Here is a 13444-nt window from a genome sequence, read left to right as displayed (position 1 = left end):
TTGCTCTGTCGGCACTATTGGAAAGGTGTTCATTGCATGAGGTACACTGGTGATGTGTTGCAGTATGCTGCTGTGATTTTAAGTTACCTGGTTACACTGTGATTCTTTCTTTCTGCCACGAATATTTCTTTAGTGTTTTGAACAACACAGCTGGCAGATGTTCTTTGCAGGCATGCTCTGACTGGTGCTTCCTTCATTTCATTTGATTGATTTACTGTGAGTGTAGCTAATCCTTCACTAAATTATTGCACTAATGCATAACTTGTTGCTGAGCAAATTCAGGTGAAATTTCAGACAGTACAAAGGGTTGCCTGTTAACCAAGGAGCTACCAGTTAGTGCAGACTCATCTGTTTCACCTTTCAAGCTCAAAATGGTTTCAAGTTTCAAGGGAAACCTCACGAAGAAACTTCAGTTCTTCATTTTTTAGAACGATAGTACTTTACCTAAACATGAAGCTTAAGGACTTCAGTGGGTTAGCTGCAGATGCTGTGGAATGTAAATACTAATTTTCCTCAAAAGCCTATTTAGTTGAAGTGCTGTTTTTCAGGGTGGAACTTTAAAGCACCCTTAATGTCAATATTGAATATAAACAAGAGAATGGAAGTTCAGAGTTTTGAAATTCATTTCCTCCATTGGCCTGTCAGAGCTTGTGCACCTAACCGTGTGGCAGAAGAGCTGCTGCACCTCCATGCTTTACATTTAATCCAGTAGTACTTGTAGACCATAAGACTGCAAGCAGGGCAGAGGTAGAGATCTCAGTTTCTTGGAGGATGTATAAAAAACTCCTACAGTAGGATTGGTTTTGGGTACTGTGGGGAATTGGTACTAAATATCCTCAGATAGCCTCTGAGAAGTATGGGGACGTATTGGTCAAGCACTTGTTGAAAGAGCCACATTTCATTTTTAAAAGCAGATATTGACATCTAGTTCACTTTTCACTACATTTGGTAAGCCTCAAGCTAATCACATGGAGAAGCTACATGTGAGGAGGAAAGATATTTGCTAATAAAACTAAGGTTCTGATGGAGCCCCTGTCAGGACAGGGTTTTTTCTATCACTGCCAACACCAGGCAGTGAAAAATTAGTCCCTCTATTTACATCTCTGCATAAATAAATAGGTTGATAGGATAGGGTTGTCAAATAAATAAATAAATGCAAACCCCAAGATACATAATCTATTTAAACCTCTAATATTTCTCTAATATTCTGTTCACCAGTTAGTGGGAAGTATTATACATTGGTATTAAACTTGCTTCTTTTCTGATTTTCAGATGTACATCACCAGCACGGTAAAAGCCAGAGGAACAAGGCTTGCAAAACCTGTTCTGTGTTTGGGCCTTATGTGCTTGGCTTTCCTTACTGGAATCAACAGAGTAGCAGAGTATCGAAATCACTGGTCAGATGTAATAGCAGGATTTATAATTGGAATATCTATAGCAGTGTTTTTGGTAAGTGTGTATTTGTCACTTTATTTTTTGAAAAATATCAATGTATTAGTTTATATCTCCTAACCCATGTTGGTAGACTTGACTTTTCGAATGTCCATGAGGTGTTTCTATTTTTTTAATTATCAGTTTCCTCAGAAATGTCGAATCCAAAAAAGAATTGATCAGATTGTCTATTTTGATTCCCTTATAAACCAAACTGTAGAGCTTCATCCACTAATTTATTTTACATTAAGCCCCACATTAAACAAGTGCATATTTCTTAGAATAATAACTATTAATATTTTAAAGCATTACATGCAGTAGAGGGATGCCTACACTGATCAAAGAATGAGTAGCATTTATTTTCTGGCTTTAAAGTAGCCCCCTCTGATTTATTTATTTATTTATTTTCATAGTAATTCAAGTTTAAATTGAAATTCCATTTTATCCAGTCAAAAATTCTTGTTTAGTTTTCTCATTTTTCTGGAGTCGTGTTCCAGTACTGAATCTGTAATCCTAGTTATTAATGACCAGTGTCTGTGTCAGAGGCTGCCACTAATGTATTAATCACCTTCACCAATAACTTCAGTGTAAAACTGCAGCATAATGTAGTTGTTGCTGTTTACTGTCTCTAAGTTTTTCTGCCTGGCAGCTTGTATTAGTACTAAAAATAACTGATTTTTTTCCCTGTGAAAATACTTTTGATATTGATTCTGGGATCTCAAGATCTTAAATCTCAAGCTTGCACAGGGATGACTGAGGTGGACTTTTTCACTCAGCTGATAAATGCAAAGGCAGCTTTAAGTCTCTTTGGAAACACAAGCAAAACACACTTGGTGTCCTGGTGTAGTGTTTGGTTGTGTGCTCTTAAGTTTTTGTATTATTTTTTTGCCCTAAAGTCATGAAAGAAAAGAGAGTAGACGAGAAGTCTGCTCCAGAACTTTTTCTTATATTTTTTGGTGTGTGCTGCATAAACTTCTCTAAGTAGAATGGCATCAAATTTAGTTGTGTTTTAAAGACAATATAATTGGAAAAAACTGCCTTAGTTGAATGTCTTAATTAGTAGAACCCCCTTCCCCTCCCCAAGCAAAAGAACATTGCATGCCACTTTCCTAAATGCCTGTGTGAGTCTCATTGCTACACTGCTGCTGGCCTGAGCAAGTTTAGTTTAGTTCAAACCTGGGCACAATTCTTGCCTTCTTGTCCTCCCTTTCTTACTCTGCTTGAGAAATTCTTTGCTGGTCAAAACCTACATGGCATTAGCCCTTTCTAGGAGCATAAGATTGTCACATATTTCATACATACCATGGACATCATTCCCTTATAAGGAAAGACTGAGTCCTGGGGCTGTTCAGCCTGCAAAAGAAAAAATTGAGTGGGGATCTTATTAATGCTGATAAATAACAAAAAGATGCAGTCAATTGGATGGGGCCAGGCTCTTTCTGGTGCTGCCTAGTGACAGGATGAGGACAATGGACCCAAACTGAAACAAGTCTTTACTCTGAAGGTGATGGAGCACTGGAACAGGTTGCCTGGAGTGGTTGTGGAGTTTTTTCTTTGGAGATATTCAAAACCCGCCTGGATGCCTACCTGTGTGACCTGCTGTAGGGAACCTGCAGGATGATTTCTAGAGGTCCTGTCCAGCCCCTGATTCTCTGCTTCTGTGGCATTGATTCATGACACTGAAGATGATTAGTATTATATTGTTTAGATTGGGTAATGGATTTGCTTTTAGATAAGAGAGCTTTCTTGTGCTTGGACGATGGATGTATGAAAAAACTGCTTAAAAATCTTTTGTTTTGTCATATTGTTTCCTATAAAACATGCACTTCACATTTGTATATTTTTGCTGTAAGCAGTGACTAAAGCTAGTGTCAGTTCCGCCTAATTGTGGGTGTCAGGATCAAAGCTCAGTTGTTCCTTAGCAATTCTGTTTGTCTTCTAATCCCTTCTAGGTTGTTTGCGTGGTAAATAATTTCAGGGGACGTCAGCCAGAACATGAACATTCTCATACGGATAATCTGGCCCAGATGCCCATGATCAGCATACCTCGAGTAGAAAGCCCTTTAGAAAAGGTAATGTCTCACTTTCTTAAAAATGTTATAAAAAAATATGATTTTGTACTTCAGCATGCTAGCAGTAGTCTCTTGGGCATGAGTAACTACTGCTGTGTGATTAAATGTTTTGGTTTTGTTTCTACTAGTAAAAAAAAATGGCTTTGCAAAGATGATGCAAGTGTTAGGCAAGGTTCTGTCTAAATAATACTGAGAGCAAGCAGTCACTGAAAAAAGGTAATATCCAAATAAAGAGAACATTTCAGGCATTTTTACCGGAAGTAAAGTTAGAACTACAAGCAAAGTTTTAAAGCAGTGTTAATTTATAATCGCTTTCCATCATTACTTATTAAAATCTCTTTTGTTATACCCATGCTTGAAGATAGTAAACAATCCTAAACATTTTAGGTTACCAAAAGTGTGTTTCTATGGCATTCTTTGAAATTGGTGTTACTGCTGACATTTTCTCCTACCAATTGTAAGAATAAATGTTTTTAACCACTTCCTAGTCTGTGCTTGTCACTTGAAATGGGCAGAAGTTGTCTTTTACTGAAATTGCTGCCAGCAGTAGGTTTTTTATTTATTTGCTTGGGGGGAAAGATTTCTTTTCAGGATAATCCAACATGTCTTTTTGAACCAAATGTGTCTAAGCTACTTCTACTGATGTTTTGTCACAAGGAGGTCACAGTATCATTTGCTTGAACAAGAACAAGCATTTAGATGATGAATGTGTATCTTCAAAATAATCCATTCAGTAAACTCTCTGTAAAATGTCAGAACAAACAAGATGTCAGTTGGCTTAGGACATACCATATTAATAAGCATGTCTTATTTATGTGCTAGGCTTTCCTACAGTAAAAACCATTTGTGTAGCTCAAAAGCCATCACAGATCAAAAGTGTACATTCTCTGCAAATTCTTCTTATAAGAGCTCTAGTGTTTGGCTGCTGAAATTTATTTTATTTTTATCCCGAGAATTAAAACCTCAGTGTTTCTACCTAATCTGACACTTTCTCATCCATGACAAACTGTTTTCTTTTCCAAATCCTAGGTCCAGGAAAGCTGAAATAATGTGGGGAAAGCAATGGGAGGGAGGCTGCAAAAATAACATTTGTGACTTGCCAGAACTCTTATTATATGAATGGGAGTCTTTCCTTCTGAACTCTTTTGGCTCCTGCGATAGCAGAGGCTAGCTCTTTGCTGTCATGGGACTTCTCACTTAAATCAGGGAGGGAAGTGCCAGCAAGGTGTTATAGTTGATGAGATCTTAGTGTATAGATTCATCTTTCCTTCTGTTGCAAAGTCTTTGCTCTCTCCAGACCGAGAAGATGAAATGGGAGGATGAGTATGTGCAGTATTTCAGAAATGCTTTTCTTCTGTTTCTACCTACGGAAAGCTTGAACTGGAATTAGCAAATAATTGATGAAAAATCTGCTCTTATCTGAGTGCTGCAGGTGGTGAGATGTTTATTTGTTTAAATGTCTGGTCTAAAGGTTTGTACAGAAGCCAGAACCTATTAAATAAAAGGCACTAGGAATAATACTTATGTGGAAGTAGAGTCTAAACTGAGCCATCTCAATTAACTGCTGCCACTTCAAGAATTCATAAGTTGGTCTTTGCTTTTTAACTGTATTTTTATTTTTGTTCTTTATTTTCCTCTAGAGAGAGGCGCTGGATGATTTGTGTGCTACTTGTCTTTTACCTGCTCTAACCATGTGCAAATTACTTTTTGCTGCTTCTCAGCTGGTGCTGTTCTAGTTATAGAGCCTGAATTCATAAACAGTTCTATTTGGCTTATTTTATATTTGCTTTTCTCTATTCTCAGTCTGAGAGCTTCTGTGCCAATATTAAAAACAGCCTTCATAAATTAGCTACTATTAGCTATTTTAATACTATATTAGCCTATCATAAATTAGCTACTAAGAGTTAAGACTAACCAAAGTTAGGGCTGAAGTCACAGGCTAAAACAGTCTTGGGATGAAGCAGAGCTGCTCCTCTCTTACCAGTACTTAAAAATAACAATATGGGCATTTGGGAGTGAGCAATTCAAAGTTGCTGCCCTAAACAGTAACTTCATTAGAAATGCATGCCAGATGGGACCTCTCTCTTTGCTATTTTGTTTGAAAATCACTCATAAATGAATAAGCACATGGTCCATCAAACAGACCTGGAAGCACCTCATTTTGTGTTTCAAGGTCTGATACTCATCTGTTGCAGTGCTGTTTTCCTGCTGAAGAATGAATGTGCTTGGTATGCTCTCTGTGCTATCACTGTCTGAGTTCTGGAGGAGGTCAGGAATCATCTATGAAGTACGCTTAAGCAGGAATATGTGTACTTGGAGCATTCTGAATTTTATATTCTGCTGGTTAAAGACAAGAGTAGATCGCTGTTTGCATGCCACTTGTTCAATTGCAGTGTGTGCAGATGATTAAGTTGTTCTGCAGAGGTACCCACATCTTGTGCACTCAAATAAAACAAAGTTGCAGAGTGTCTCCTGGAAGTACCTTGGCAGAGCTGGCTCAGCATTGCAGACTTCAGACTTATTACTTTCACCTTAACTACATTCATCCTTAGAATTAATGAAAAGAGTGAAAGCCAAGAAACCTCATCACTCACCCATCTGTTCCTTTTTCTCTTCTGTCTCTGACCTTCATCATCTCTTATAAGGCAATTTGTGTTTCAGTCAGCTGGCACTCTGCTGCAGATGGGAGGCCCGCTTGCAACCACAGTCAAGGCAGTCAAGGTTTTTCTTTTTTCTTTCTTTCTTTACTTTTTTTTTTTTTTTTTTTCTGTTGCAAGAGTTTCTGGGAAATAAGAATATTCTGGGTGGCACTCAGAAAAGTTTGAAGTTCAACCAATACAGTCACAGACTTTTTTCCTCTTTTGAGGGGGAGTCACACTTATTATTTCATGCTTGAAGTCACCTGAAATTGGGCAGGATTTACAGAGGGCTGGTACATGTCTTGTAGTGACTGCTGACCCTGCTAGACTATTTATGGAGGTATTGTAGCTTTGAAAAATCAAATACAAAGGAAATATGGAGCATTTGAGGAAGAACTGATGCAGTAGATGAAATAGGTTATAGAGGTTTAGAAGAAAGTGTTGAATTAGGATAGGCACTGTAGTTCATCTCCTATGGGATGTTTTCTATGTCTGATCACCAGGGCTCTGCATCTGCTCAGTATTATTTGCACACTGCTCTGTTTAGCGGTTGAGCAGAATTCATCTCCAGAGCCTCTGCCTGGCATTCCTTTGCATTGTTTCTTCTATTGGCAATGTCCAAGCCATGTCCCCAAACGCAGTTCTTTGTTGCAGTGAGGTTGCTTGTGTTTCAACAGTGGGACTGGCTCTCTAGCTGACTGAGACTGCAAACAGGTAGTTTGCAGTCTTTACCTTCACAGATCCGTCAGCTGTGGTAGTGGTGGTTTAGTTTGCCCTTTGAAAATGAAACATTTTAACAATAGCAAATATACATATAGACATGCATTTCTCTTAAATTTCTGATTGTGTTTTAAGACTGAGGAAGATTTTTCCCTTCTGTGTTTCAAAACAATGTTTTTTTTCTGTTTACTCCTCCTTGATTTATCATGAGATACAGAGGTCTTCAGCTCTGTGGTACTAAGGAGTCTGTCGCTGGTGCACTGTGTGTACAGGATGGCTGATCCCCGAGCCTGATCCCCGGGCTCTCTGGTGAGGCTGATGCCTTGTCACCAAGCTTGCAGGCTGAATGCAAAACGCAAAGATGTTTTAGGTCATTGTGCTAGGAGAGAACCGGGGAGAAGACTTGTGTCTAATTCTGCTGATCTAAGATATTTTAGTTCAGAAGTATCCAAATACTGTTGTGTTGACATCCACAAGAGTACACAGATATCCATACTGGTTGTGTTTTAGTATGTGTGTGTGTTTCCAGCACAGCTTGACTAGAGCCCATGTGCTGACATGAGCTTGTGGGCTGATTTTCTGATTTCTGTGGTCATATTGGGTCTCTTTAACAATAGAGTGTGTTAAAGGAGACAATGTTGTGTTTCAACACAAAAAGATCTAAGCGATTTTGTTCCAGTGTTACACACTTCAGTTGGCATTCATATCCTATTCTTCTGATTCAATCTATTTATATTAGGAGATTATAAAAGAAATTTTTGTTTTTGTTTGCATTTTGTTTTTTTTTTTGCAAACTTGATCACAATATCTAACTTTCAAATAGAATTGTATTTAAACATAGAAAAAGGAACAATATATTCAGAGTGACCCCTCCAATATGCGTGTTGTAGGTGTTAAAGAATCAAAGCGTTAGTAACAACCAAGAAGATCCCTTGCAACAAAGCTCCCTCAAAGCACACCTCATTAGATTCTTCTCCTGGATCTCAGGAATGGACTGTTTAGACCACCTGCGCATAAGGCAATAAACGTATGTGCGAAGGAGCACACTGAAGTGTTTGTGTCTGGACTTAAACCAGAGGCAGATGCAGTGTGCTGGCAGCGTTCTGTGCAGGTCTGCAATCTTTTAAAAGAGGACCTTCACTTTGAATTCACTGTTTTCTCTAAAAGTGTGACTTGTTCTGCAAAAGCATAAAATATGCTTTACTGAGCAGGAAGATCTTTGCAGTAACTAATCAATAGTTACTTTTTGCCAGAAGTACTACTGTACAATTTTTTGAGTTAATAAACACCATTGTGTGAAAGACTATAGGCAATTTTTCAAAATCCTGTTTTTGAAATTGGAAAAATCTTAAAGATGATGACTGTTACAAATATTTATAATTGTATTAATGAGTGCACAACAGAAAAGAAAAACAGATTAAAAATATTAAGTATGTCCTATGAAAGTTGCAAAGTAAGAAACTCACTATGGGTTTTTTTTCCAATTCTTTAACATTTTAGAATAGCTTGTAAATAGAAATTAATTAAAACCTTAACAGAAGATATATGGATATGGATAATCTTCCCCCAGAAACCTGCACTTAAGGCTTAGCCTTTTAGACTTTCGTTTTTCTACTAGTGGTGTGGGAGCATGGTTATGAAGCATGCTTTGTTTGCAGTGCTGACACCAAGCTGATGCTGTTGGTTTAGAACAAACGATAAAAAATCTGACGTCTGTCTGTGAAACTGTGTCTGCTAAGCAGACCCTCAGCATGCTCTTCTTCTGAGTGCTGTAGGTTGCCACAGAGTTGAGAACCCAATATCTTGTGCATGCTTTTTGGCTTGTTTCTTGCACCTGTGTGAATCTTCAGCTGGTGATGGTTAGTATCTCACACTGAAATTTTTCAAAGAAGGATATTTTCTTGGTGGTTTTTTTTTTTTTTTTTTTTTTTTTTTTTTTTTTTTTTTTTTTTTGTGTGTGTGTGTGTGAATTGTCTCAGAAAAGCTTGTTTTTGGTTTTGTATAAGCATATGAAAAGGCACGAATACCCAGTTTCATGAATCAGTATCAGTGATTCTCACCATTAGAAAGTCATTACTTTTGACCTAGTTATGCATCATCTTGCTTAATCCCTTGGAAATGAATCCACGAGTCTTCACTAGAGTCCAAATCAATTGCTCTCCAACTGGGAGCTTAGCATTTCTCCCTGAGGATTTACTGAGGAATGGGGATTTTTTTTCCTGTGTGATTCTGTTCTGTGTTCTACATATGCTTCCGTAGAGGGTGACCGGCTCATTTTGGAGGTATAGCTGGCAGGAGTGCCACATTCACCTTTATCAAGTAATAGCTACCAAACCCTGGGTTAATAGCACTTGAAATACTACTTGGTTCTCTGCATCACTGGAAAATGTGTGCCGCTTAGAGAAAGGAGTATTGTGTAGTAGGAAGTGAAATAATTGATTAGGTTAAATAATGACCAAAACACATTTTTTCTTCAATTCCACATTTTTCAACTATTTTGCTTATTAAAAAAAAGAAGAGTAATTTTAGTCTGATCCTGACTTAAGTTGTCAGGATAATTTTCAGATCTAAACAATGAAAAATGCCAAACTTAATAATAGCCTCACTGTAACTCCAGGCTCATTGAGGTTGCCCAGTACATCCTCCTTGCTCTGCTGAAAACAGACCAACAACTGAAATGCTTTGAAATGCTTGTATTTTATTTTCCAATTAGGAAATCTAAATTTGCTTTTATGCTTCAGAGTCCAAATCTGTAAACAATGACCAATGGCTAATATTGTTTACTGAAAACATTTTCACAGGAAGTTGCATGCTGATTGTTTTCTTTCCTCACACTTTAAAAAATGTCTGCTAGCTATGGTTTAATCATTGCTGCTTATTTTAAAAAAGAAAAGTTATGTTTTGGAAAAAAAGTACATAGATACATATGGTTTGGTGTTCCTCACCTATTGAAGCTGTCACAAAATTCAGCAAGGACGTTGCTAGAGCTAAAATCCTTAGTATACAAAGGAAGAAAAAGAAAAAAAATGCTTATCCTGTAACCTATACGGCCATGGGAAGGCATGTGCAGGAGAGATTCCTTTCTGTAGTGTGAAAATTGAAGATGCTCATTTTCTTTCCTCCGGCTCTTTGAAGACAGACAAATATCCAGGCAGTTTAAAGAAGAACTAAGGAACAAACTTCTGTGGTGGCCACTGTTTCCCTCCAGCACTTTCTATGGTGTGTGGTAAGGGAGTTGTTGAAGGACTTAGAGCAACTTCCCTTAAGCAAGAAAATGGAGATGCATCCCACTCTCTAGGAGTTACTTTGTCCCTGCCTTCTCTTCAGCTGGCACAGACCTTCTCCATTACATTCGAGTCTCTTCCTCTGAAATGTCAACAGAGGCATTTGCTTAAGTTAGAGCAAGAAAAATAGCAGAATTCTTTAGGATTCTGCAGTTTTACTGCATAGAGTTCTGTGTAGTATCCTGAGAAGTGTTTGTGTTCATAAGGATTGTTCTGGTGAAGGAAACAGGAGGCTAGCATTGCAGGTGAAGAGGACACTAGTGATTCAGAAGAACGAATTTGGAAATCAAGTTCTCAACTGCTGAATGCCATTTAATTGTTCCATGTCACTACTTGCTTCTATGCCATCAAACTCACAGGGAGCAATTCATCTTTTTAAAAAACATACAGCATTAAAATTGTTTTAAAACCAAAATAGAATATTATAGTCTGCTAGAAACTGTCCATTTCTAGGCATCTTGCTTTGAACTGCGAGTAAGAGAGGAATAAAATTACAGCAAGTTCAATTTTTCACATTATTTAAAAAATACATATAAAACTAAAATATTGTTGAACCCTTACATCTTAGTGCTTTCTTCAGTACAGTTACATATACAGTCATCCAGCATTTGACAAGAATTTGCTGTGGAATTGAGTGAGAGCACTACAGTGAAACCCAGCTTTATTTACATTTGTCTGCAATACATGGCAGGTATGAGGCTGTCACTAACACAGAAGATGCGACGGTTTTCACAGTGGTGACTGATGTCTACATGTGTGGTTTCTGGGTTTTTATTTCTTTGTTTTTCCTTTAACTTGTAGAACCACATCACGGCCTTTGCAGAAGTCACATGATGTTGACGCTGAGGTATATTCGCTCCATTGGACTTCATCTCTTTTCACAGCCCACTCACGATAATTGCAGTGTAACAAAATCAAGAAATTTTTAAAGTCCTCTTTCTGACTTGATTTTTACATCGTTAAATTGATACCTACATTTTGAAGATTTCTTAAATATTAGAACGTCACTTTACTTTCTAGCAAAAATATTAACTGTTTACTTTTTGATGGAATGGGACGAACTAAGCACTAATTACCTTTATCTGACACTACCCTCTATTTTGGCTTCTTGTTGTTTTTTAATGGTTCATGTACCTATTCCAGTAGTACTCCATACTTCGATTTGAAATTGATTTTTAAAATCTGCATTTTTAAATCAGCATGAATTTGTTTCCATTTGAGCAGTTTTAGTGTATAAAAACTAGAAAAAATATTACCTTCTGTATGAAAATGCTGTTTGCACATTGTATTACGCTGTATTCCATGTAAGATATCATTCAAACAATGTTATATGTAAAACTGGTGCTTCTGCTTTTGAAGAGAAAAAAAAATGCCAATTTTTACTGTAATAAGTATTGTATCATAATTAAAAGTTTATTTATTTGGATATTTTCCTGACATAATTGTAGTTGAATTGTTGATTTGTAGCTCTTGAATGTCTTGAATGATATATATGTATCTAGGTTAAAGAAATGAAAATTATATAGAAATTTTGATCATTGATATATTCTTTATTATACTAATGCTATCCCATGAGAGGTTAAGGGCTCCATTCTTAGCTCAGCATATCTGATGGGAAGCCCTGCTATCAGAGATCACTTAAACAAGTTACTGGAGGAGCTCTGCATCATCTCATATTTGTTATACACCCAGATGTTATGCTGGGAGAATGAAGTGCTAAGACAGGAAGAGGGTCACTGATATAGTGAGGAAAAGTGCGTGTTTCTGTCCTCCTGTTGGAGCATTTATGGAAAATAAGCAATGGCTGCATTAATTTACTTCAACTGGAGTGACTGAGACAGGCAGATTTTATCTCTAGGAATCCTCTCTATCCCTGTTCCCTTTTCAGGGCCATGTTCTTGCAACAAATCCACTGTCAGACTCTGCATTGCTAACAGGATTTTTTCCTTCAAATTCGAATGGTGTTCTTATATTGCTGTTATCACTGTGAAAAATCAAATTGAGCCTCCCCTTTAAAAGACAGCCTCACTTGACTATTCATAGTGAAGTATTGTAGATGCTGAAGATACTCTTAACTGCCAGAATGTTTTCCTCTGGCAAACACAGTTGTAACACTAGCACTATAGACACATTTAAGATAGAGAAGTTCAATGTGGTCCTTGAAAGGAGTACAGAATTCTAGGCCTTAAGTTTTCCATAATTCACTGCATTTCCTCTGCATCAGTCATTGGGAGAAGATATTTCAAACATAACTGTAGAATTGGATGTATATTTTTCTATGTTGAATTTTATTGCGTTCCCGCATAGTTATCCGTGCATTTTCATTTTAACTTCTCTTTTCACTAAATGCAGCTACCTAAATATTGCTTGGAAAGCAGGGCAAAGCCAAGTCTTCTTTGAGTGCAGTAGAGCAGTGTATCCCATGAAGTCATCATACCAAGCTGAGAATTAGAGAATAAAGAAATGTATCAGCAGGGAAAAAAATCATAGAATAGAGCCCTTAGCTACAATGGTGTTACTTAGGTGATTGAAAATCCACCTTTATTAGGCTACCAGTTGTGTTTACAAAATTGTAGTAGGTCCAAAGTTTGTATCACCATGTTAGGCACACCTACCCTTCTCTTATTAGTATAGCTTTCTAGGGTCCAAGGTACTAATGATCTCTGTGTGTAGATTTAAAAGAAATTCTCACTCATTTTTGCATGGTAGCAAATTTACATTTTTTTTAATATCTGATTTATAAGATTACCAAGAGATTCTTTTATGTTAAAAGAGATGACTCTTTTCCACTGTACTGTATATCATCAACTTGTAACTGGTCGCTTTCTCTCTCAGGATCTTTCCCAGTCAAATATTTGGGTTAAATTTATCATATTATCTCTGTGAACCAGCAGTGAGAAAACAAAGAGAGACACTCTGCTGTATAATGTATTTTTAAATAAAATAATTTTTCAATCATATGCAGTGTATTTATTTTAGATATCTGCTGTAGATATATGTTCATAGCATACATACAATGAAATGATGATTTTAAAGGACAGCTGCATTTGGTGATATATTTTCATAATTAACAAGGAGTTCTCAGTTGCTTTCCCTTAAAGGTTGTTCTGTGACACTGAAAAGCAGGAGTGAAAGAGCTGTATTGCAGAAGTGTCTTCTGTCTGTTGGTGAAGGACTCCCTCCAGGATGTGGACAGGTCAAGCTCCAGATCCTGCCTTGAGTGATTTGTAGAAGAGTAAGAGTTTACCTCTCCTGCTGTTGCAGTGGCTCCGCTGCCCTTGAGCTTGGGTGTTCACTC

At 37.3% G+C, this 13444-nt stretch overlaps 1 protein-coding gene across 7 annotated transcripts in view; it reads left to right on the top strand.

The window, feature by feature from the left end:
* PLPPR5 (phospholipid phosphatase related 5) overlaps window positions 1-13104 on the top strand; it is a 165129-nt gene extending 152025 nt beyond the window's left edge. For all 7 annotated transcript variants that reach the window (XM_052665584.1, XM_052665583.1, XM_052665587.1 and 4 more), the window contains 3 exons: window positions 1273-1449; window positions 3384-3503; window positions 10948-13104. In XM_052665584.1, coding sequence (XP_052521544.1) covers window positions 1273-1449; window positions 3384-3503; window positions 10948-10980 — 330 coding nt within the window. In that variant the 3' untranslated portion in view covers window positions 10981-13104. The remainder of the gene's footprint in view (window positions 1-1272; window positions 1450-3383; window positions 3504-10947) is intronic.
* The last annotated feature ends 340 nt before the right edge of the window (window positions 13105-13444 follow it).

This window comes from Tympanuchus pallidicinctus, unplaced genomic scaffold (assembly GCF_026119805.1).
Source record: "Tympanuchus pallidicinctus isolate F22 unplaced genomic scaffold, pur_lepc_1.0 scaffold7, whole genome shotgun sequence".
Taxonomy (NCBI): domain Eukaryota; kingdom Metazoa; phylum Chordata; class Aves; order Galliformes; family Phasianidae; genus Tympanuchus; species Tympanuchus pallidicinctus.
Note: the sequence above shows the minus strand (reverse complement) of the source record. Positions and strands in the feature narration are given on the sequence as shown.